The sequence below is a fragment of the Pantherophis guttatus genome, chromosome 3 (assembly GCF_059756535.1).
Source record: "Pantherophis guttatus breed Tessera chromosome 3, ASM5975653v1, whole genome shotgun sequence".
In the NCBI taxonomy this organism is placed as follows: domain Eukaryota; kingdom Metazoa; phylum Chordata; class Lepidosauria; order Squamata; family Colubridae; genus Pantherophis; species Pantherophis guttatus.
In genome coordinates, this window is record NC_142065.1 from 156,932,487 (window position 1) to 156,956,858 (window position 24,372).

The following is a 24,372-nucleotide window of genomic DNA, read 5'->3' on the forward strand; positions in this document are numbered from 1 at the left end:
GTAAATCCTTTTCAACTCAGTGATGCTTATTCAAAGTACACATGATTATAAGATTATATTTGCATGCAGAATATTCTGACAAATTATTCCCACTTTACCTATTATAAAGCCTTTAAATTAAAACACATGCATATTAGAATTCAAATATGATTTACAATAAAGCATGATTACAATTTTTTGATTCATACACCAAAGAATCAAGATGCATATTCTTTAAGCCAATCAACACAAGCTAGACTGTATATCAATACAATTACGGTATTTAGTATAATTTTAAAGTACTTTAGTTTCTGCTGCATTATAAATGCCTTTCTTGCAGAAACTGTTCAAAATTTTGTTTCGGGTTCAACACATCTTGTCTATTTCGGTATCAAGGAATATAAGTACATGCCAAAATAGGGTGCATTTGAATCTAGGCCATTGTTGCTATTTTAAAGCTGTATTTTACCTTAATCTATTTCATAAAAAATGGATCTTAATATGCAAAACTGTACTTGCTTTGTATTGTAAAATATTACTTATAACAATGGACACTACAGATAGTTCTCAGTTAATGAAGGCAATTGGGACTGGAGTTTCTGTTACTAAGTGACACAGTCATAAAGTCGTTTAGCCACAGCAATTCCAGCAGTTCCAGGTTGTTGTTATTTATTTTATTTTATTTTATTTATTTATTAGTTTGTCAAACATGTACAAGATAGCAAGTATGAATATGAACATGGACATGAATGAGGGAAATGAATACAAATAAATGGGGACAGTAGGACAGGGATGGTAGGCACGCTGGTGCACTTATGCATGCTGTTGTGGTTGTTAAGAAATCCCACACCTCATAAAGTGAGGACATCACATGGTAACCATTCAGCACCATCGTAAGTTTGAAAAAACTTACTAAAAAACTGGTAATTAAATTAGGACCACCTCTATATAGTTATCATTTTTATAACTGTTACATATGTATAACTTGTTTGAATAACTTCTTGATATATTATAGATGCACATTGCACGTTTATGATCATAAATACCAATCAAAATTAGGACTTTTATATTAATACAGAAAGGAAGGAAAGTACGCAAGAATGTTCTTTTATTACTTTTCAGAGGAACAAATCAACTACAATAATTATGTAACAACTTTTGAAGAGAAGTGTGTATTTTGATTTATAATCACATAAATATATTCTTTTGTCTGTAGAAGAGAAGTATGGCGTCTTTACAGGACAGAGGAAATATAAGAGAAGAAATTGATAAAAACAGTCTGAATGATAACTTTTAAAGAAAGTATCAAGAATTAAATTCATGTTTTTAACAAAAGTTTATGTTTTAAACAACAGCAAGAACAAAAACACTATTTCAAAATACTTTTGTTGAGTGAACAAATATTGGAGTTTTTTAAAATCCCATTAGGAAATAGTAAATAAACCACAATTCATGACATGTAAGGACGATTGAATATATGCTTTAGAGTGAAAGTGGAAAATTCTTTTTGCACCTGCAGTCCTTCACATTTTCCTGTCATTACTGCCTTAGATAGGGGTTGGCAGATCACCAATGTGTTTACAATTTTATTATAATTATAATTCCTGGTTTAAATTTAATGATAAGCCAGGATTTAAATAAAGTAAACCAGAATCCTATTTCGTTCTTCCTCTTAATGCAGAGAATTAGAATTGTATATCTGCACCAAGCACTTCATGGTTTTCTTTCTGCTGGGATGTAGAACTAAACTACAGTTAGCATTGCATATGAACAATAGCAGTCCGTTTGGTCAAACTAATTATACATTCAGAATATAAGAGTTATACTGGAGGTTATTGTCTTACTGTTTCCATTATTTTCAATGCAAATAATTTATAAGCATATGTATTACTTGCTCAGAGAATATCTGTTATTGGCAGCTTAGAAATTTAATCAGTAATTCTAATTTACACATAGAAGATATGTTGTATGACTTGGATTCTATCCACGAATTGGAGACTTATTTGTCTGTTTTAATGTGTATGGTTTCTTGACTGCTGTGGGAAAAAAATTGGAAATTCGCCATTTTCTAATCATAAATTATTCAATCATGAAACAGGAAAAGCACAATATGAATTAAATACTTCAAGTCTTAAATGAAAACAGCACCACCCTTTCATGGTTTAGTTTTGACAAACCTGCTGTTTATTTTCTCTCTTGCATCTTTTTTTTACTTTGATGATTTACTGGTTCTTGATTTCTTAGGTTTTGCATAACTTCGTTCTTTTTCCTGTCAATAAAATATATTAAGCATTAAAATAAATTATATTTACATTTAAGAAATCAAAATTGCTATCACAAATGTTATCTCTGTCTATTACTAATTTATGTTAAAATGTATATATGATTTTCCAATAATTGTTGGCTGATTATCATTCATTTGTCTATCAAAAGCTATGATTTAAAAAGTAATCAAAGTATCAGTACATCTTAGGCCTAAAACTAAATATTTTACTATAACAAGCATATCAAAACTGTAACTTAAATAAAAGCTGAATAAGCAGTGAAATGCATTTTGAGTATTTTCAAATTTATATAGGGAGATCCTTATACTATACTAACAAATCAATACTTAATAGTCTTAAAGAATATTAGGTATATTTCTTGTTAATATAAGTTTTATTCAAAAATATTTTATAATGTTCAATGGACACATCAAAGAAAGTTTAAAAGGAGATGGCTATGAATTTCATTAGGCTGATAGCAAGGCACATTTGCACATGTGATATGAACCTGGTCTAATGTCATCCCATTTGATTTATGTATGCGAAAGTAGTTCTGGGAAGAGTAATATGATTTAAAGATGTGGGTGTCATGATGAATTATGAACCAAAAAATTGGATTTTTTTTATCCCTATTTAGATCTGTGAATTTATTGAGCAAAAAAGAAGAGAGTGGAAAGACAAAAAAGAAAAGACAGTGCTGACCCAGATTTACAAAACTGGATTGATAACATATTTTCATTTCCTTCTTAGGAGCTAGCTCTTTATTCATGTAATGGAAAGTCTGATCAACATTATTTTGTGTACTCAAGGCTTAAAACTATATTTAAGAGGTTTTTTTTTTAAAAAAAATCCTTTTTGTTACTTGTGTATAATTCCTCCCTTTTTGTATATAAATAAAAAACACAAAATCAGAATATGGAACAGGGAATGTGAATATGAATATTTGTGAACAAATATTTATAAAAGCTGTACAGTTATTTTTCAATTAGTCTTGTTTTAATCTATTTTATTTCATTCGTTACTATACATAATAATATTCACACTGGACTGGTTGATCCAAAATGATGTGGTTGCTTTTCTTGGGAAAACAGCTTAGTAAAACATTTTGAGACTGGACCTACTTCTTTCAGGCTTTCTCTCAGGCTATGAGGCTAAGACATTTTTGTTTATCTCAAAAGATGACCTATATAGAAGAAAGAATTTTAATTCTGCTAGTACTATTGGACATGTTGGCATCTTTTGTTATGGTCAATTATGATAACTTGAGCTGTCTGGTTGTGTTGGGCTTTGTGGTGGTTATTTTGCAGTGGCCCTGGTCTTTCTTGCTGGGACAAGAAGGTGGTTCTGGGGGGACAATGATTCAATATCTAGGCCAGTTATTAATACTATTCCACAATATAATTTAGCATTTACATGGAACTTCCAGGGATGGTCATCCATAATTCTAGAATAGAATGCCATCAATACACCAATAAGACCTAACTCTGCTATTCCATACTCTCTTATTTGAAGGGACCAATCAGTACCATTGAGCACTAGCTACGAATAATGGGGCTACATGATGGAAAATAATTTGAAATTTAATGCGTAGAAGACAGGTGGTCCCGGGGTAAGGAGAAAGCTGAATTCCCAAATTGAGATGTCTCTCCTCCACTGAACTGCGAGATAGTGGGTAGTAACTGTGATGTGGGGCATGTCTTGTACAATTATGCTTCCTGTGCCAGATGAAGTAAAGTGACAGTTATCTATGGCATGCTTTCTTGGTGAATGCAGTTGCTTTATCTCTCTCTCTTTCTGTGTCTTTATTATTATTTATTATTAATCTTACATAGCTATAGCTTTTAAAACAATGCAGACTTTAATTCAGTGTAAAACTGCATCGTGTTAATATTATTTTCCAAATATTTTTATAAACAGAATTTGGAATATCAATGACTTAATAAAGAGTACATTTGAAAAACAAAATTGATCTAAAATGGTATATATGCTTTTAAATACCTTGGAAGTTTACACTGAAGTTTAAAAGTATATATAATGTACATTATATAGTTAAATGAATTATTGTGGTCATTCATTCTTATGCAACATGAAATAGTTTCCTTAGGATCAGCAATAGAAATCCAGGGAGTTACTTGCAATCACCAGGTTCTACAACTGGGGTGGGCTACAAATGTTTTCAACAATCTTGCTGCTCTTTGCTGTTTATCATCTTGGCTGATGCTGATCAGAGCTGAAATATCTACAAGATACCAGTTTGACATTCCTAGATAGAACATTTTAATTCAATTCTACAACCTAACTGTTTTTAGGACATCAGCTATTAGACTGCATATTCATATCGGTATCAATTCATATAATGTTGATTTTCAAACAAACAAAAGATATTCCTAATAACCACTTTTTCTGTTTCTGTTTGTCTCTATATAAGACAATAGAAATTCAGAGAAAATTGGAAAAGTTCATGATTTTTCCAAGTTAGTTCCTAGGCCTGAAATTGATTCTGAATGTTAAATGTTTTTCAGTTGCACTGAACTTTTCTTCTTTGAAATATTGATAATGGTAATTAATGTATCCTAAAATTAAAAAGAAGTGTATAGCATGTTATAAAAATTTAAATTAGCCTTTATGAAAATTATACAAATTTCAAAAGTTATATCAACTAATATTTTCTGCCATCTAATCTCATAGTTTCTCTTAACTATTCTTATTAGAGTCAGTTTCTAAGATTTATTCATTTGTAACCTCTAAAAGGAACTACATGAAAGGTAAGAAAGGGTTAATTTTATATCATGCTATTTCACAATCAATACTTTTAATTTAAAAAGCTCAGAGATTCTCATGATGTACAGGCCAGGAAGTTTTGTATCCTGGTGCTCACTGCCAATGCATTATCAATATCTGGTTCAGACCAATTTTTAAAGAAAAAACAATACATAACTTTTCTATATAGCTCAGATACTCCCTTTTTATGACCCTGTAATCCCTTAGTTCGGGATAGAGTTCGGGCGACTGGATGAAGTTTACTGCTTACTGACCGGATTCCTCCCTGATGCCATGTGGAGTTTGCAGCAGATTTCTTGGCATCCTAGGAGAAAAACATCTGCTGCTACCTAGGATTGAACTTTCAACCTTCCAAGTGGGAGGTGAGAGTCTTCACCATTAGGCCACCACGCCAACTCTCTGTATATCTCAGATCTGATTGAATTAATTGACTTGATACATGTAGACCACATAAACAGTTTCATATGAAAAAGCAAGTGTCATGACAAATTTCTGGTTAAGCATGAGGAATAATATACTAAAAGTATATGCATGGAACTCAGCAGTCACATGCTTGCTTTTTATTCATTGTGTAAATCAGTATAATGAAAAGCTTGTGAGCTACCATTTTTACGTACATCTATATTATTTACTATACCTGCAGATGAGGTCTTAAGGTCTTAGTGATGTCTTGATAGGACACTGATTCTTTCCAATCTCTTTTTCTTTTGGATTTATTGGATGTTGTCAGCCCTTCAAATCCTGAACCTGTTAATCTGTAAGCATTTGTTTTTGTTTCCTTCATTGGATTTTGTATCTGATTCTGAAATACTCTGAGAGCTCCTTCAGCTATTTCATCAGTTTTCTTCGACCTCAGAAGATTCTGACCTGCACTGAGATGTGCAGGTTTATTCAAAAGCTGACAGATGCTTGCTGTATGATGCTTTGATTGGTTATCAGCAGATATCAAAGAAAAATGTAGCTTTGTAGCTTTGGTTTTATTGGAATGTTTGGTTAAAACTGTTCCATTAGGTAAAGGGAAGTTTAACAGATAACCAACATCTTTATTTTCTTCTTTTAATACAAATTTGTTAGCTCTAATATTTTTTCTCATCTTCTGAGAAACGCTTTTATTTGTAACATTTTGAAATGATGTATCAGGTAGTGATTTGTTAATCTGATCTGCATTTGGGCTGAATACAGCTGATTTAGCAATTGCATGATCTGTTACTAGTTTTGATAAATCTTTTGAAACATTTTTTCTTTTCTTTTCATTGGTTCTTTTAGTGAACTGCCTATCCATTTGCAATAACTTTCTTTTGAAAATGGGTATGATCCTCTTGGCGTCATTTGATTTCAATGTTGAACCAGAATTTTCTGAGGTTTTCCACTGTTGTCCAATATTGTTTTTGTTTCCTACTCCACCATGCTCATCATCTGCAGAAGTATATCCTATTTAAAGAAAACATCAGTTTTCAGATGGTTGACTTTAAGCTCCACCTTGTGGCTATTATTTATAGTACATGCTTAAAGTTTGAAATACCTTTCTTTGGAACTACTTGAGTCAAAGGTACCTTGCAGTTCCTTCCTACAGTAAGGTTGGCTGGTTTAGAGTTTACTTTCTAAAACACAGGAACCAAATAAAACAATTTGAATCACATTACACATCACTAATTAATTTTATATATAATTGTAAATATTTTGGAATTAACAATTATAACTGAATAATGCGATACCAGAAAATTAATATGGTAAGAAATGTAATTTTCTAAATATTAGTAACACATAAAATCTTTTCATAAAAATTGACACAGGATAAAAATCCATTCAAATGGACCTGTATGTTTTATTGAGAGACTGAAAGTGAACAATAATTCAATTCCATTTCAACTGTATTGGAATGAACAATTATACAGATAGTCTTTGAGTTACAAGTTACAACCATTCATTCAATGACTGTTTGCAGTCAACGATGGGTGTTGAATGAAAGAATTTATGGTCGTTCCTCAAAGTGCCTTCGTGATCAGGTGAACAAAATTTGGATGCTTGGCAACGAGTTTATATTTTTGACAGGCTGCAGTGTTCTGCTGTCATTGCCAATTTGCAACCTTCCTTGCTGGCTTCCCACAAGCAAAGTCAGTGGGGAAGCCAGTAAGGAAGATTCCAAGTTGCTTGAATAAGTTTCCTTCCCGGGGCCTTTCTTTATTCTCACTCCCTCTTTCCTGGCTTCACTCACAGACACCCTGCACCTTCTTTCCTTTGCCTCCCTACACTTGCACACATGTATGCTCCCTAGTCCCAGCTGATGTTTCCTCTCTTCTTCCTCCCACTGCTGATGTGGTGTGCCTGGCCTGGCTGGATTGTGACTAGGCTTTGTGCTGCACTGGAGTACAGGGGCTGCGTTTTGCAGGCTTCATACATTGAAAAAGAAGAAAGGAAAGGAAGTAGCAGTTTTAAGCCACAGCATGCCCAAACACCTGTTTGCACAGAGATCCTGGATGGGGATGGATATATGCTGCTAAAAAAAAAAAAAGGAAAGAGCAATCAAAAGCAGGGAAGCAGAGAGCTAAAAGGGCATAAATGGAAGGAAAATAGGGTTGCTGCAATGACCGTGCCTTCAGGCACAGGTCCAAAATCCCTTCTTTCAAAACTGGTGTAATTTTGAATGATCACTGAATTAATGGTCGGATGTCAAGGACTATCTATAATTCATTCTAGCTTCACTGCATTTGCTGGTATCAGCACTTTTCACTATAAAGCTATATTACCAAAAGTAAGATATAGAGGAATTTTCACATTACCCCTGGCAGTTATATCATAGAAAACATATTTTCTAAGCTGAATTACCTTGTTTCTACCATATAATAAAAATACTACTGCTAAACATTTCTGAATAAGATAACAAAGTTAAATTAAACCCCTTTAGCCTTGTTCAGATTGAATGCATTGATGTTTTCATTTCAGATTTCAGCACAGATCAGATATACCTGAATGGGCATGATACAGCATCTGTTTTCAAATTAAAGATGGGACAAGATGCGATCTACATACTGACAGCACCTTCAGTATCAATTCCATTTTTCATCACTGCTTGGTGTGGTGAATTTCTTCCAGAAATATCTAGAATTCTTTGTTAACTAAGGCCAGATGGGAAGCTAGTTATATTCCCTTCTTCCCTGGAAGATCATCATGTAAAATGATGTAATCAAATTCCACCTCTCATTCAGAAAATATCAGGTTGTTTTTACTTTTGTGCCAGAAACAGTACTCATTGCCTTTGAACTAAAAAAATGAAGAGAGGCATAACCTGCCTTCAATTACTAGCCAAAGATAGTACAGATGCTTAAATGCTTCTTTTCATGTTTCCAACTTTCTTTTTTCATTCTTTTCCATTACTATAACATGGTGAGAAAATTATTTTATTTTTTAATTTTTGAGCATCACTGAAAAAAATATTAGGCAATGTATGCATTATAAATTACTAAATCAATAGCAAGAGCCATCATGGTTTACTATTACCATCATATTTATACAATATAGATTTTAAAAATGGATGGAAAATAAAGTATAAGAATAGAAAATTGTCTCCTGTTTTGTAAGCATGAACTTTTAGACAAAGCCCATATGTAAAACCTCAGAGCCACATCTGTAGAGAACAGGCAGTGCTAAGCTGCAATGTGATCAACAACTAATAGCTACAAGCAAATCCAACTGATTTAAGATACAATTCAACTGCAGTTTTTAGAAATTACTGAGTATCTATCCTTGTTATGGAATATCTCAAAATACCAATAAGCAGTTTTGTCAGCTCTTTCTTCCTTATTTCTATTACTCAAGACAACTTAGATTAGACTTGTAGCTGATTGCTATCTAATAATAATATTGGTACAAATCTCCATCTGGAAGTAATTAGTGCATAATTCTGCAAGGAAGTCATTTTTTATTTTTTTTAATTATTCAGGAGGTTTCTATAGAAAAATAAGTGGCATAGTAATCAGAATTTGCATTTAGCTAGTCCTTAAGGAATCATTTTAGCTATTTAGGGATATCCAGTTACATCAGTGTTTTTCACAGCAAAAACACTGTGTTTGCTCTCCGTGTTTACTATCACACTTTAGCTGCCTTCTCAATTATTATAATAAAGCAGTAGAAAAGATATATTGAGAAAAATGAAGATAATTGACTATTTCAATGTTTAATCAAGTATATGCCAATAAATGATACACACATACACACTTACATATACAATATTACCTGAACAGATGCTGATATAAAATTGTTTGTAGTACACATTGCTTTCTGTGTCACCTTAAAAGGAAATCCACATATATGAGGAATGACAGTATTCAGATCAGTAACAAAAGAATCTAAAATTGTTTCTAAATCCGCTCTAGGAAAGTACTGTATGGGCTGACTTCTGATGCAACTGGAAGGATATCTGAATCATTATTAAGGAATGAAATAAATAATTTGACAAATTGATATTAAAAAGCATCAGGTTTACCATAGGCGCAATTTCTTGAATGATAGGAGTTCATTAAAGTAATGAGAGCAAGTAAAAACTGCTACAGGTACTTTCTGCACAAAGTCAGTGAAATGAATGTGAACTTCAGAAAAACTTGCCCATGTTTCATTTGTTTCAGCAGAGTCTGTTCGGGAATAAGCTCATTATTTGATGGTTAAGTTTAAATGTAGGTATTGGAGGAAGGGAAATAAGAGTTTATAGGATTTGGAGGGTCTAAGGATCCACTGGTACAGCAAAATTTGCTAGGTGAAGTTGTGTGGTTTATGTGTAATTGACGAACTGGGCCAATAAGAGAAAAACAGGAATTTGGAATGAAGTTGAGCAGAGGTGGCAGTGGTAATACTGTTCTGTGTTGGGGATGAAGTGTGAAATCAGAGTTTAGCTGGCTGCAATTAGGTATGTCTCAGCAACATTGGCAGCAACATTGTAGTAAGTAAATATAGGTGCTGCCAAATGTAATCTAAACTTCTGGTTAACTGTGCAACTGCCCATAATAATGGCAAATCATTAGATACAGGTGGGGCATGAAACCTACAGCAATACAGCTTTGTCAGGGTTAAGCCAAAGTTAATTATTTGCATTCAGACTTGCATATTCTAAACCAGGGGTGTCATCATGTGATATATCGTGACTTTTCTCCCCCTTTGCTATACCGGGCATGGGCATGGCCAGTCCGTGATGCATCCACAGGCCGCAAGTTTGACAGCCTTGCTCTAAACAAATTTTGAAGCCTTTTGCAGAACTTTCCACTTAATTTAAAACTGACCATGATGCAGAAAGTTGGAAGAAATAAATAAATGATTGGTATTTAGACTTCACTACCTTCTGAAGAAAAATGGCTGCAGATGGGTTTCTATATACGAAAACACAAAATGCAGAGAATCTACAATTAGAGCATATAATTCTGCTTTAAGAAACTCAGTTTATATTGGGAAAAAAATGCAATATGCATTGATTTATTTTACATTTATCTCATCAAATGAGAGATAACTACAAATGTTTATTTTTCATGTGGTAAGAGACAAATATTTATTTAACTTTACAACAAATATTCAGTAAAGGAGTATTTTAATAGCATATTTTCATATTATAATCTTGGCTCATGTTCCTAAGAAGGCCCCACATGAAAATAAATAAAACATAAAAGATATGTAAAGAATTGTTCTCCTATTAGTTTGAAATAAATGCTGAAATACGTCTGTGAATCCTCTGGCAGAAGGTAGCCATACTAAAGATAAAATATATACATAAGATAATACATAGTAATTATTTTGTCAATTGATTTATTATTTATCAATGAATGGTAAAAAAAAATTGGTAAGTATACTCTTACTAGATTTTTCCAATGTAGCTGTAGATCACTGTATGAATGAAATGGAGAATCAGGTGGAATTAAATGACTGATACTCATTATCTGACCCATTTTCATACTGGCAGAGATACAAAAAGAATATTAGAAAATTAGTATTAAGCGGTAGAAACTATAATTATGTAACAGATATTTTAAACTAGGTTTGAAAAATGTGGACTTCTATTACCCTAAAATAAGCTAAGAAATAGAATTTGACACATTTTATATCTTATTTAATGCAATATAGTCATAAGGAGGAAAAGTAGACACAGAATAAAATATATAGAAATAGAAAGCTGTAAATTTAAAATATATATATATATATTTATATATAAAATTATATATATATAATTTTAAATTTACAGCTTTCTAAAATTATATATATATATATATATATATATATATATTCTCACGTTTTCGCGGGTGTTTGTATGTAGGTCTTTGGTTATTCGGGTCTTCTCCCACGTAAAATTGGAAGTTTCTTGGCGACGTTTCGACGAAGTCTCATTCGTCATCTTCAGGCTGGTGTTCTCAGCTTCGTGCTGCTCCTGGAAGCACAAAGCCGAGAACACCAGCCTGAAGATGACGAATGAGACTTCGTCGAAACGTCGCCAAGACACTTCCAATTTTACGTGGGAGAAGATCCAAATAACCAAAGACCTACATATATATATATATATATATATATATATATATATATATATATATATAAAACTATATATATATATATAGTTTAATTTATTATAAATCAGCATTTAGCATCTGAAAAGAGTAGACACATCTGGATTTAAACAATCCAAAAGCCTAAAACAAAAGTTAAAAGGAACACCAAGTTCTATGAACAGCTGCGCATCATAATTACTGGTACTAGATTACTGCAAATATGCAGGCTGATTAAGAGTTATGAGATACAGGATTGAGACTGCTTGCCTGGAAAATTCCATAAAAGAGGAATGATCTATAATTCAAATATGTCTATAAAGACATATCATAAAATAACAAAGTGACTATTTCCACTTCACCAATCCACTAAAGCAGAAACGTGGCTCAAGTGATATACAAACATCTGTCCCTCATTAGTATTACACATAGAACTAATGAAAAAGTCATTTTGTAATAAGATATTGGAAATGAAGTTGGTAGAGGCAAGGCTGTTAAAAACCAAACCTGCATATAGATGACTGGAACCCCTTTGTAATTCCCAAATATGTTGCTTGACTATTGTTCTGGCATTTTTAAAATCCAAAGAAATAAACCATACAACTGATTTTTTTTCTGTAGGGTAGTCTTGCTCACAGATGTGAACTTGTCATTTAGAATTAAGTGTAAAGAACTAAAGATTATACTGAGTTTTCAAAAATGCCTGTTCAAATTTAAAGAAGATATTTGCTTTGTTATGTTACTACTCAAAGTAGTTTGTTTTTGAATTTGTATTAAAAAAATAGTCTAAATATTCATAAAATTCTGAGAATGAAAAACTTTTCTCAGTGACTCCTATCACTAATATTTTTACTGCAATAAAAATATATTGGAGGAAAAGTTTTGTTCATCTTAATACAATTCCTTGTAAAATATGAAAAACATACCTTGGTAAAACATAACACCAATTACTTAAAATAGAATATTCTGAAATGATTGCAGTAGTATCATTGTTAAAGTTCTTTATGATGTTTGTTGAAATATCAAAATCTTCAAGCTAAAATAGAAAAAAATCAATACAGCAATTTTTGAAAGGTTAAGTATAAAACTATAAAACAGAAAGTAATGTATTTTAAAATAATATTGCACAAAAGCTTTCATTAAAAGCTTTAGTTATTACAATACATTTTTACTGAAATTACATTTTAATAACTAAATCCCTTCATAAAAATAATGGTTTAAAATTAAGGGATGCCTAATTGTTTAATATAAAGTAGTCATTTAAATACTTTCAGACTTTGAAATTATTCTCAGTATGGATCTGTGATTTACAATTTACTGCAACAATATGCTTATTAAAATAAATTACAGCATTAAAAAATGCATGTTTTTAAATTTAACTACCCGTTTTCTTTCTAATGAGTTAAAAATAACCAGTAAACCTTGATTGTGGTCATCATCAGAAATACCCCTATAGATTGTGTTGTTGGTTTTTTCTTTTCTTTTCTTTTTCTTTTTTGGTCCCTTCAAGTCAGTGTTGACTCTTGGAATATGCCTGGATTAGTCCCTGCAGTTTTTGTGGCAAGATTTCATGCCTGTTTACATGACTGAGGGTGAGTTACTAACCCAAGGTCATCCAGCTGGCTTTGGGCTTAAGGTAAGACTAGAACTCACACACTCCTGATTTTACATCTAATTAACTCTCTCAATACCTGAATACCCTTATTTTAAAATTTCAGTGATATATCAGAAACCACCAATACAACTCTTCAGTAAGATGAAAATTATGCCTGATAATTTTTGTATGCATTTAAGAGACGTGATGATATATTAAAAATACTTGTTTTCTTGGCAAATATTCACCCAATAATGTAATTATTAAAGAGAAATGTAAATATATATATATTCTTTAAACCACAAGAAAAAATATAATTTGGAGAAAAGAGGAGAGACAGAAATTAAAAAATGAGATGAATTGCTTAACAATTGTTGATTGTTCTTTTCTGTAAAAGAATCTTAAGTAGCCCTAGATACACAAGCACAATGAAGCCCCATAAAGTGCAAATGTAAAAAGTTACATTATTTCTGTACCTCAGGTGGTGGTAAATATATCCTGCATATTTCCACACTGATGCAAAGTTGAGTTTCTGATACACTGATATCCACAACTGAAATAAAATTCATAACATTCAGTATGCAGCATTTTTATATATCCCTATTTCCCCCATAAGTGCATAAGACAAAAATTATACTGAATTCTAAAACAGGACTGACTAAGTGACTTAATGATCCATGTGTTTTGATAGATAAATTTATATGCCTAACAGTTGCTCAACTGATATCTGTACAATTGGCACAGGGGCCCTCCAAGGCTGTGTGCTCTCTCCACTCTATATACCAATGACTGCATCTCAAACGATCCATCTGTTAAACTACTGAAGTTCGTAGATGACACAACAGTGATCGGTCTCATTCACGACAATGATGAATCTGCATACAGACAGGAGGTTGAACAACTAGCCTCGTGGTGCAACCAGAACAATCTGGAACTGAACACACTCAAAACCATAGAAATGGTGGTAGACTTTAGGAGAAACACTCCCATACTACCACCTCTTACAATACTAGACAACACAGTATCAACAGTAGAGACCTTCAAATTTCTAGCTTCTACCATATTTCAAGATCTAAAATGGACATCTAACATCAAAAACGTCATCAAAAAAGCACAACAAAGAATGTTCTTTCTGCGCCAACTCAGAAAGCTCAAACTGCCCAAGGAGCTGCTGATACAGTTCTACAGAGGAATTATTGAGTTTGTCATCTGCACCTCCATAACTGTCTGGTTTGGTTCTGCAACCCAACAAGACAGACACAGACTCCAGAGGATAATTAGAACTGCAGAAAAAACAGTTACTACCAACCTGCCTTCCATTGAGGACCTATATACTGCACGAGTCAAAAAGAGGGTTGTGAAAATATTTACAGACTCCTCATATCCTGGATATAAACTGTTTCAACTCCTACCCTCAAAACGACACTAGAGAGCACTGCACACCAGAACAACTAGACACAAAGACAGTTTTTTCCCGAAAACCATCACTCTGCTAAACAAATAATTCCTTCAACACTGTCAAACTATTAAGTCTGCACTAATATTAATCTTCTCATCGTTCCCACCACCCATCTCCTTCTATTTATGACCGTATGACTGTAACCTTGTTGCTTGTATTCTTAGGGTTTATATTGACTCTTTCCTAATATGATTTGATTGCTTATTTGTACCCTATGACTATCCTTAAGTGTTGTACCTTATGATTCTTGATGAATATATCTTTTCTTTTATGTACACTGAGAGCATATGCACCAAGACAAATTCCTTGTGTGTCCAATCACACTTGGCCAATAAAAAATTCTATTCTGTTCTGTTCTGTTCTATCCTGTCCTGTTCCATTCCTTTCCATTCCATTCTATCTCTGTAAGTTATATTTGATATACCATTGGTTTTCTTCATTTTTTTTTTTTAACCAAGGGCATGTATAAAATATATCTAAGGTAATTCCAGGTCTTTAAGAGTGAGAAAAATATTTATTCATAGTACACTTACCAACTGCATTTTGCTTTCCCATCTGTGACAAAAAATTTCTCCCTTAAAAATATGAAAGTGCTGTATTATAACTCACAATTAAAACTATACCAAAGCAATGTCTGATGAGGAAAATATGTTTATATTTTGTTATACATTGTTTATGTAGTGTTTGCTTCACAACATATACCTTATGTATTAAAGAGGAGTGTATTATTTGATAAATGGCCACAGGGAGAGAAGTATGATTGGCTCTGGGCAGTAGTTAACTCCACCTTGGGAGAGGGAATGGTCCCGTCAGTTCTTAAAAGAGGCTTAAAGATCCACCCCTATGGCCTCCATAACTAAAGCTTGGAGTCAAAGTCTATTAACTAAGATGACATGCTCTGATCTTCTTGCATTCTGATCCAGGTTGTACGGCAAGGACCTAGAAGTTCTCTACTTGACTGGGCCTCCAATGTACTGGAGAAGGAGTAATGTCAGGTGGAAGCTTCTCATGAATGGCCATAAAAAATCATAGGGAAGATATAGGAACTAAGACAGTGGTCCAATTATCTGATGGTTCCTGGCAAAACAGCTGCCAGGAAAACTACATCACTGCTCCTGAACCTGCAAAACAACTACATCACTGCTCCTGAACCTGCTTTTTATAAACTCTAAATGTACCATCCTCAAATACATGTCATAACCTAGCTCAGCAATATTGAATCAGCTGAGGGATAATTAGGGATTTAGGTTGCAATTTCAAGAGGAAAGTGCAGATTTTAATAATATCCAAACATACTTGGGTTGACCATAATTACATACAAATAAATCAATATTATGTATTACTCACACATAAATATAAAATATTGTGCAAACTTTCAGTTTTGAGGAATTTTCAGATATTATAAAGAATTGGAGGTAGAAGTGGCTGATCTTGAAATTATACAGTCTACATCTGAAATATTTTCAGAAATGAAGAATCAGTTGAAGAATTTGCTTTCTATTTTATGATGCCTGAACTGAGTCATTACTATGCTAATAGAGATTTCAATTTTTTTGCAAAGCACAGGTAACCATTAACTTACAATTGGTTGTTTAGAACACACCCCAAAAGATACTTACAACCCAGATTTGAAGTTCTGATGGCCTCTGGTCAAGTGACCACATTTTGGGTGCTCAGGTGCTAATGGCCACATTTATGGCCATTAGCAGTGCCCCATGGATCCCATGATCATGATCCCATGATCATGATTTATGATGCTTTTGCTGGTGTTTACTTCTCATTTTTGGCAAAAAAAAAACATCCACAGGGAACAATACTTTCATTTAATAACTATGGTGTTCACTTAACGGTTGCCGCCATAAAGGACATAAAATTGGCATAGTCACTTGATAAACCACCATAATGACCATCATGCATAATTACAGGATCAATTACCATTGTAAATTGGGACTACCTGTAGTCAGATTTACTGAACAATATTGTAACAACTAAATCTAATAATAAATGTATGCATCATGCAGAAAATATCTAACACTATAAAAACATTTTCACTACTAGAGCTTCCAAATAATTACCTTGTATCAACAAGTGACCCGCTTGGTTCCAGTTAGGGGCAAGTTTGGCTCTAAGAGTATAAGAAAGGCAGACTTGAAAGATAGTTGGGGTAACTCTTTCCGGCATTCCTACCTAATAAATATACAAAGAAACAAAAACACATTGTATTGTATTTTCTCTTTGCAAACACTGACTCCTTATGAAATTGAATATTATTATTATGGAAAACCTTACATTTAATCAAATGTAATCCATCTAGCAGAGCAAAATGTATTCTCCAATGGTTAAGAGACAAACATAATAACCATGTTACTGCTCTTTGTTCAGTGAATAACCCTTACAGGATGGTTTAGTCTGATAGCATGCTAGTTGTTCCACTGAGACTGTAATTTGCATTCATGATTAATATGACAGGAATAGACTTAAGTTAGGGCTGCATTGGGAGCAAAGGCTAAATCCTCTCTTTCACTCTACTAGTCTCAATCAATATTATTCTCCTGTCATAGTAATTAAGCAAAAATGCACCTGTACTGACCTTCAGGCAGAGATTGTTCTAGTCTTACAACCTGCTTCACTGATTTTAATATATAGAATCTTTCTGAAAAAGGCATTTGCAAATCAGTTACTGTACAGATTGCTTATTTAGGTCCAACATAATGTACCTAATGTACTAATGATATGGTGATTGCAAATCAGGTACTGAATGGTACAAATGGTAGGAATTGTATGACTGTTCTTAAAAAGTATATAGATACACATATGAAGTAAAGTGTGCTAATTCATGGAAGATTGTTGGAACTTCACATCTATTTTATATTCTATCGATATATCTACAAAGTTTCTAGGCTGCCCTGGCAAGCCTGTAATAAGGCAAAATTACAACAATGGCAGCAATGCTATCACTGTAAAAGATACAGATAATATCTGATTATCAAGCCATAAAATGACCCACAAATGACTCATAAAATTTATGCAAACCAGTATAATCACTTATCTGTCAAGAAGATACATGAAATTAGAAAAATCATATGAAACAAGAAAGTGTGTTGTTCCACATTAGTTTGTAAACTACCTACATTCAGAATCAAATAAAAATAATTCAAACAATATCTAAAGTAACAACAAAGAAATGATTATAATGGAAATACTGAAAACTAAGGAAAGAAATATAATGCTGTTATTCATTTTCAATCATATAAACTTACATATTTATAGAACAGCCTATTTATGTCTATTTTCCCTAAACCCATTTAGTAAAAATATTTACTATTCCATATTTCTAGGAACAAAGCCAAGTGTAAGAGTTACAGCTATTTGCTGTAACTCTAAAATCCAGAGATCCCATGATTACCGGTAGGTAGAACCAAAAGATCCATGAACAAAATAGATATGTAACATCAGTAAAATATCTGAACAATGGTGTTGTTGTTTTACTGCTGTATGCATATAGTATTACATTGTCAGTAAAGATACTGAAGAATTAGTTGAGAAGAAAATTAAAATCGTCGCTCCCTCTGTTCCTGCAGCCAAAATTAGGAACATTGTTGTGGCTAGCTGAACATGGAACACCATCCCCTCTCTCTCCACCCCCCGACCCCACACCGGAAGCTATTCCATCTGATTCAGAACAAGCAAAAAAGAAAAGTGTTTAATAAATAATCTGAACTCACTCCAGTGTCTCAATATATTTTACAGAGAAATAAACAGCAGTTGCAGGCATTACAGCCAAAAGATTATTATCAAGCTATCTAACAGTTCATGCAAAACTGAATTCAGATTTAAATATATACCTTACGTTTAAAACAATTTGAGTTATACGCTAAGTAGCAATAGCAATAGCACTTAGACTTATATACTGCTTCATAGTGCTTTTACAGTCCTCTCTAAGTGGTTTACAGAGTCAGCATATTGCCTCCAACAATCTGGGTCCTCATTTTACGTAAAAGTAAAATTCATTTTAAGTAAAAAAACCTTTATTGCATTTTTAGCTAATTATCATCCTAATTTCTGATAGACAGAAGCAAGGCAGATATATCCAAAGGTAAAAAGGAGCTAGGGCACTTACATTAAAAAATGTTCAAACACGTATAGATACACAACACAAAACCTACACATGTACTTGTATATTAAAACACAAACTGAGACTGATTAACAAAACCACTGACCCAAGTATTTATCAGGAGGCAAAGGATATTCCTCTTAGTGCAAATAATTGGGATACTAGTGAATATCCTGAAGGTCACAGGCACTGTCATAAGAGGGCACTGCACCATTCAGCTTAATCTGGACATTGATCTAGCATTTTTCCAAAAGAGCACTAAACCTTCATTCAGAAATAGCTTGATTTAGCGGTTACAGGCATGGAGGACAGGTATTGCAACATGCTAGATGATCCTCACAAGCTCTCTGTGTTACCTGCATCTTGTCACTATTTGTTGCATGTGCTAGATCCATGTTTTAAAAAATAGCCTAATTAACTGATCATAGGTGCAGAACATTTCAGCATCTGCAACTTGTCACTTGCAGATCTTGAAAGACAGCTAAATCTCACATTCCAGACATTTGTCTACACTTCTCCAGCTTGTCCCATCACATACTTGTTTTTCCTGTAGGCAGATAAGACTCAGTGGGAGGGAAAATAAAGCAAGAGAATCCATTAAATGTTTTTCATGGCTTGAGCTACAATAAAACTGATAAGAATGGCACCATTTCCCAGCCTTGCTATTTATGGAGAATAGAGCTCAACAATCAGGGTAGTACAATTTATGTCAGGCTACTTCTATGTAGATTCCATGACTGGAGGAATGAACATAAACAGAACATTAAAAAGTATAAAACCTAAAATATATAACAGTCTCATATGGTGACCATGATTTAGGGGCCATAGATGAACACAAAATACCACTTACCAGAAAGCAAACTGATGAAGTTGTTCCCCACTTCTTTTAGATTTTCAGGATGCTCTCTGCCATCTTAACTTACTTACAAGTAGTCCTGGAGTTATGACCATAATGGAACCTGCCCATTATGGCTATAAGTCATAATGGCCATATTTTACAACCTTTTTTATGGTAGTTGTTAAGTGACTGCTGTGGTCATGAAGCAAACCAATGGTTTGCTATGAAGCTAGTTTTGCCTAAAACAGGAAGTAACTGCTGGTTTCCGGCAAAACTGTAATAAAACATGGTTATGTGACTGGAAGATGCTGCAAATGGTCATAAATGTAGCCCACTGCCCAAGTGTGGTCATGTGACTGTGGGGGGGGGCAACCATCGGAACTTTGAATCTGAGTCATAAGTAGCTCTCAAGTAGGTCTGTTGGATTGGAGAGAAAGGGATTACAAGAGAGTAAGCAATCACACAGTAGGAAATACACTGAGCTATTTGTACAGTTCACTCATGGCTCCCAGCCCAAAGTGCACTCTTTTCAAAGTGCTCTTTTCCTTCTTAAAAAAAATGATATACACATTTTCTACCACAATTGGAAGAAAAAATATATATTATTATTTTCTGATTGATCCATTAGGCTTTGACATCCTGCTCATTGACATATATTTTTATTCATGAAGCATAAAGTTACCACTGAATTTATGTATGTCACCAAATTTACAGCAAAGCTATCTTGGTCAGCATATGGCCTAAGATATATTTTTTAGTTTATTGTAGATACTCTTGTACACAGATCAATCTGATTGCAAAGATAAGTAAAAGTTCTCTGCAAGGTTTGACTCAGTTATAAATGCTCAATAATATTTTTGCTAATTTGTCATTACAGCTTATTAGCATGGCTTAAAAAGAAAGGTCCACTTTGATCCTATAGTTCAGGATTGGATAATTCAAGGCCATGAACCATGTAATATCTCTAGCACCCCATTTCCAACCCTCTCTTCCCCAAAATTGCAGTACCAAAATTACCAGCATACCTGCAATGGCCAATTTTCAGGAACACAATTTCAGGCCATCTTTAAATGCTTAGGTAATTAATTTAAGGATAAGAATCGTAGTGTTTTCCAGAGGCACCCCCACTCCCTTTTAATTGTTATTCCTTCTCTCAAAGGCATAACATCTTTGGTGAAGCTTACAGTGACATAATTACATTACAAGATTATTTCTATGGTTCTACGGTAGGTTGGGAGGCTAACTTAGAATCCCTGCACATCAGATCTGCCACCACTTATATCTACTTTCCATAATTTGGTCAGCTTCCAAATATTTGGATTTCATTCCTACAATTGTCCAGTTAGCATGTCAATTGCTAAGAAATCTGGGAGATGAAGTTCATACAGAAAGTATTGCCAAGTTTGTGGAAGAATATTTTATAAATAATATATCATCAGTAGAGTGTATGAATTGTACTGAATTTAAATATCTAAAACTCAGATACAATAAACAAGCATTCTGTTTTTTCATATTTTAGTAAATAAAATGTAATTTTCCAACAGTCTGTAACAATATACACACATCTTGTATGCAGAAAAACAACCAGAAAAAATAATGTTCGTCACTTACTGTAGCTCCATGTTTATCTATATAAGCTTGAAATGTTCCTGATTTGTAAAAGGATATCTAAAACAAGCAAAAAATAAGTTACAGTATATATTTCTTTTTTAAACTCTTTTTTGTATTTACCTGTTCTTTGAATAAATCCTTCTGAAACATGAATCCTTTGGGAAATACAACTTAATTTTTTTGAACAGCAAATGAACAGCAAAAAGGCGATTAAAACTTTGATTTTAGAAAGTTACAAACAGTTAAGGGTACAAATAAATTTTAAATAAGATTTTGGAATTAATTATAAAAATTCTTCCCATAGGAAAATGTTTTTGTTTTGATTTTTTAAAAACGTAAGATTTAAACAATTGGACTCTAGAGGGAGCCAAAGATTACAATTAAAAGACAACACAAACTCGACCAATAATTACAGAATGATGCAAAATATTCTAACATTGGACATAATGAAGGATATTTTTGAAAAATGGATTCTGGTGTTAATATTAACAGTGATATCTGCCTGCCTGAAACTTTATGTCTAAAATATGTTATGGAGGAAGAACACGTTTGGTTTTACAAAATAGTTCGTTAAAGTTTCGAAGAAACTCATGAGAAGGAACAAAGAAAAAATGAAAAGATATCTAGTTCTACATTATTTGAATGGACACAGACTAATATGGTTAGAAGAAATGGAAGCAATATAAAGTTGGTTTATCTGATCAAAGTTAAAATAGATGTTATTTTTTTCTGCTAACCCTTAATAGACTTTTTCTGGCATCAAGACTGAAATAACAATGCTTTATGGATTTAAAGAGATGGAATATGCAAAGAAAGAGATGGAATATGGGATGAAAAGCTCATCTTGTATTTTAAGAGGAGGTGATAAGGTGCTACAATTGTTTCTACTTATTGTGAGAATAGATGAATAGTCACTTCTTTATATATTTATTTTATTTTATTTATTTATTTTATTTATTAATTTAATTTGTATACCGCCCTTCTCCCCGAAGGGACTCAGGGCAGCGAACAGCCAAAATTAAAAAACATACAAATACAAAAGTTAAGATAATTAAAAAGAATTAAATCATTGGCTTCCCAATTTAAAACCCGCAAGTCCATAAAATTTAAAATCCCAATTAAGAGTCATTTAGGCTAGGCCGGGTTGGTGGAATAAATAAGTCTTCAGGGCCTTACGGAAGGTACGGAGGTCCGGGATCAGCCGTATTCCAGGAGGCAACTCGTTCCACAGGGCGGGTGCCCCCACAGAGAAGGCTCTCCCCCTGGGGGCCGTCAGCCGACATTGCCTGACCGACGGCACTCTGAGGAGGCCCTCTCTGTGAGAGCGTATTGGCCGATGGGAGGTTATCGGTAGCAGCAGGCGGTCTCGCAAATATCCTGGCCCTAAGCCATGGAGCACTTTAAAGATGAGAACCAATACCTTAAAGCGCACCCGGAAGACCACCGGGAGCCAATGCAGCTCACGCAGGAGAGATGTTACATGGGAGCGCCACGTCACTCCCATAATCACCTGCGCGGCCGCATTCTGCACCATCTGGAGCCTCCGGGTGCTCCTCAAGGGAAGCCCCATGTAGAGAGTGTTGCAGTAGTCTAGGCGTGACGTGATGAGGGCATGAGTGACCGTGCACAAGGAGTCCCGATCCAGAAAGGGGCGTAACTGACATATCAGGCGGACCTGATAAAAAGCCCCCCTGGCCACGGTCGTCATATGCTCTTCTAAAGACAGCCGTGTGTCCAGGAGGACACCCAAGTTGCGAGCCCCCTCTGTGGGGGTCAGTGACTCGCCCCCAATAGCCAGCGATGGCACCAGCTGGCTATATCGGGACGCCGGTATCCACAGCCACTCGGTCTTGGAAGGGTTGAGTCGAAGCCTGTTCCTCCCCATCCAGACCCGCACGGCCTTAAGACACTGGAACATCACTTCGAGGGCATCATTGGGGTGGTCTGGGGTGGAGATGTACAGCTGAGTGTCATCAGCGTACAAATGGCATCGCACCCCAAAACCACGGATGATCTCACCTAGCGGCTTCACATAAATGTTGAACAGGAGCAGTGAGAGGACCGACCCTTGCGGCACCCCGCAAGCAAGGCACCTCGAGGTCGACCTCTGCCCCCTGCCAACACGGATTGCAACCAGTCAGAGACATAGGAGGAGAACCACTGCAACACGGTGCCTCCCACCCCCAATCCCCCCAGCCGGCGCAGCATGATACCATGATCGATGGTATCAAAAGCCGCTGAGAGGTCTAACAGGACCAGAACAGAGGAACAACCCCTGTCCCGAGCCCTCCAGAGATCATCCACCAATGCGACCAATGCCGTCTCCGTGCTGTACCCAGGCCTGAAGCCGGACTGGCACGGATCTAGATAGACGGTTTCATCCAGGTACTGTGGGAGCTGTCGCACAACCACACTCTCCACAACCTTCACAACGAAGCGAAGGTTGGAGACTGGACGGTAGTTTGCCATAACAGCCGGGTCCAGAGAAGGCTTCTTGAGGAGGGGCCTCACCATCGCCTCTTTCAAGGCGGGAGGCAAGAAACCCTCTCTCAAAGAAGCATTTATAATCCTCTGGAGCCAGCCTTGTGTTACCTCCCGGGTGGGTAACACGAGGGGTCCTTTACTATATTCTTCTTTTCCTTTTCTCTTTCTCTTTTTTCCTTTCTTTTTTGCATCTTCTGCTTTTTTTTCTTTTTTTCAAGTTTGTATTAATTTTTAACTGTATAATCTTATAAAGTATAGTAACTACAGTACTATTAAGATTATACCGGTAATCTTAATATAATTACTATAGAAAGAACATTGCAATTTTCAGATAAAATCAAACCTAACATTAGGTTTGGGATTATGAAATCAATCAGAAGCATTACCATTGGGTTTCATGACAAAGTTAGACATATTTCTTCCTTAACAGGAAGGAACCTGGTGGCTCAGCAGACTGAATAAACAAGACGGGCCTGATCGCTCAGCAGACTAAAAGCATTGTGATTAACACCAGCTGTCTGCAATTACTGTAAGTTTGAATCTCACCAGGCTCAAGGTTGACTCAGCCTTCCATCCTTTCTAAGGTAGGTAAAATGAGGACCCAGTTTGTGGGGGCAATAAGCTGACTTTGTATAAATATACAAAAGTATGAAGGCTATTGCTTAACGCATTGTAAGCCGCCCTGAATCTCCGGAGAAGGGCGGCATATAAATCAATTTTTTAAAAAAAAAAA

The 24,372-nt window shown here is 34.6% G+C and overlaps 1 protein-coding gene across 2 annotated transcripts in view; it reads right to left on the reverse strand.

Annotated features, from left to right (window-relative positions):
- Positions 1-1,070: 1,070 nt before the first annotated feature.
- The window catches only part of C3H18orf63 (chromosome 3 C18orf63 homolog), a 28,720-nt gene continuing 5,418 nt past the window's right edge, over positions 1,071-24,372 (reverse strand). Inside the window, exons 4-14 of one of the 2 annotated variants that reach the window (XM_087890393.1) lie at positions 21,156-21,212; positions 16,668-16,779; positions 15,126-15,167; positions 13,610-13,686; positions 12,466-12,575; positions 10,862-10,958; positions 10,675-10,756; positions 9,258-9,436; positions 6,547-6,625; positions 5,662-6,455; positions 1,071-2,248 (exon numbers count right to left, since the gene is read on the reverse strand). In XM_087890393.1, coding sequence (XP_087746519.1) covers positions 2,189-2,248; positions 5,662-6,455; positions 6,547-6,625; positions 9,258-9,436; positions 10,675-10,756; positions 10,862-10,958; positions 12,466-12,575; positions 13,610-13,686; positions 15,126-15,167; positions 16,668-16,779; positions 21,156-21,212 — 1,689 coding nt within the window. In that variant the 3' untranslated portion in view covers positions 1,071-2,188. The remainder of the gene's footprint in view (positions 2,249-5,661; positions 6,456-6,546; positions 6,626-9,257; positions 9,437-10,674; positions 10,757-10,861; positions 10,959-12,465; positions 12,576-13,609; positions 13,687-15,125; positions 15,168-16,667; positions 16,780-21,155; positions 21,213-24,372) is intronic. The other variant, XM_087890394.1, reaches the window with a different exon arrangement.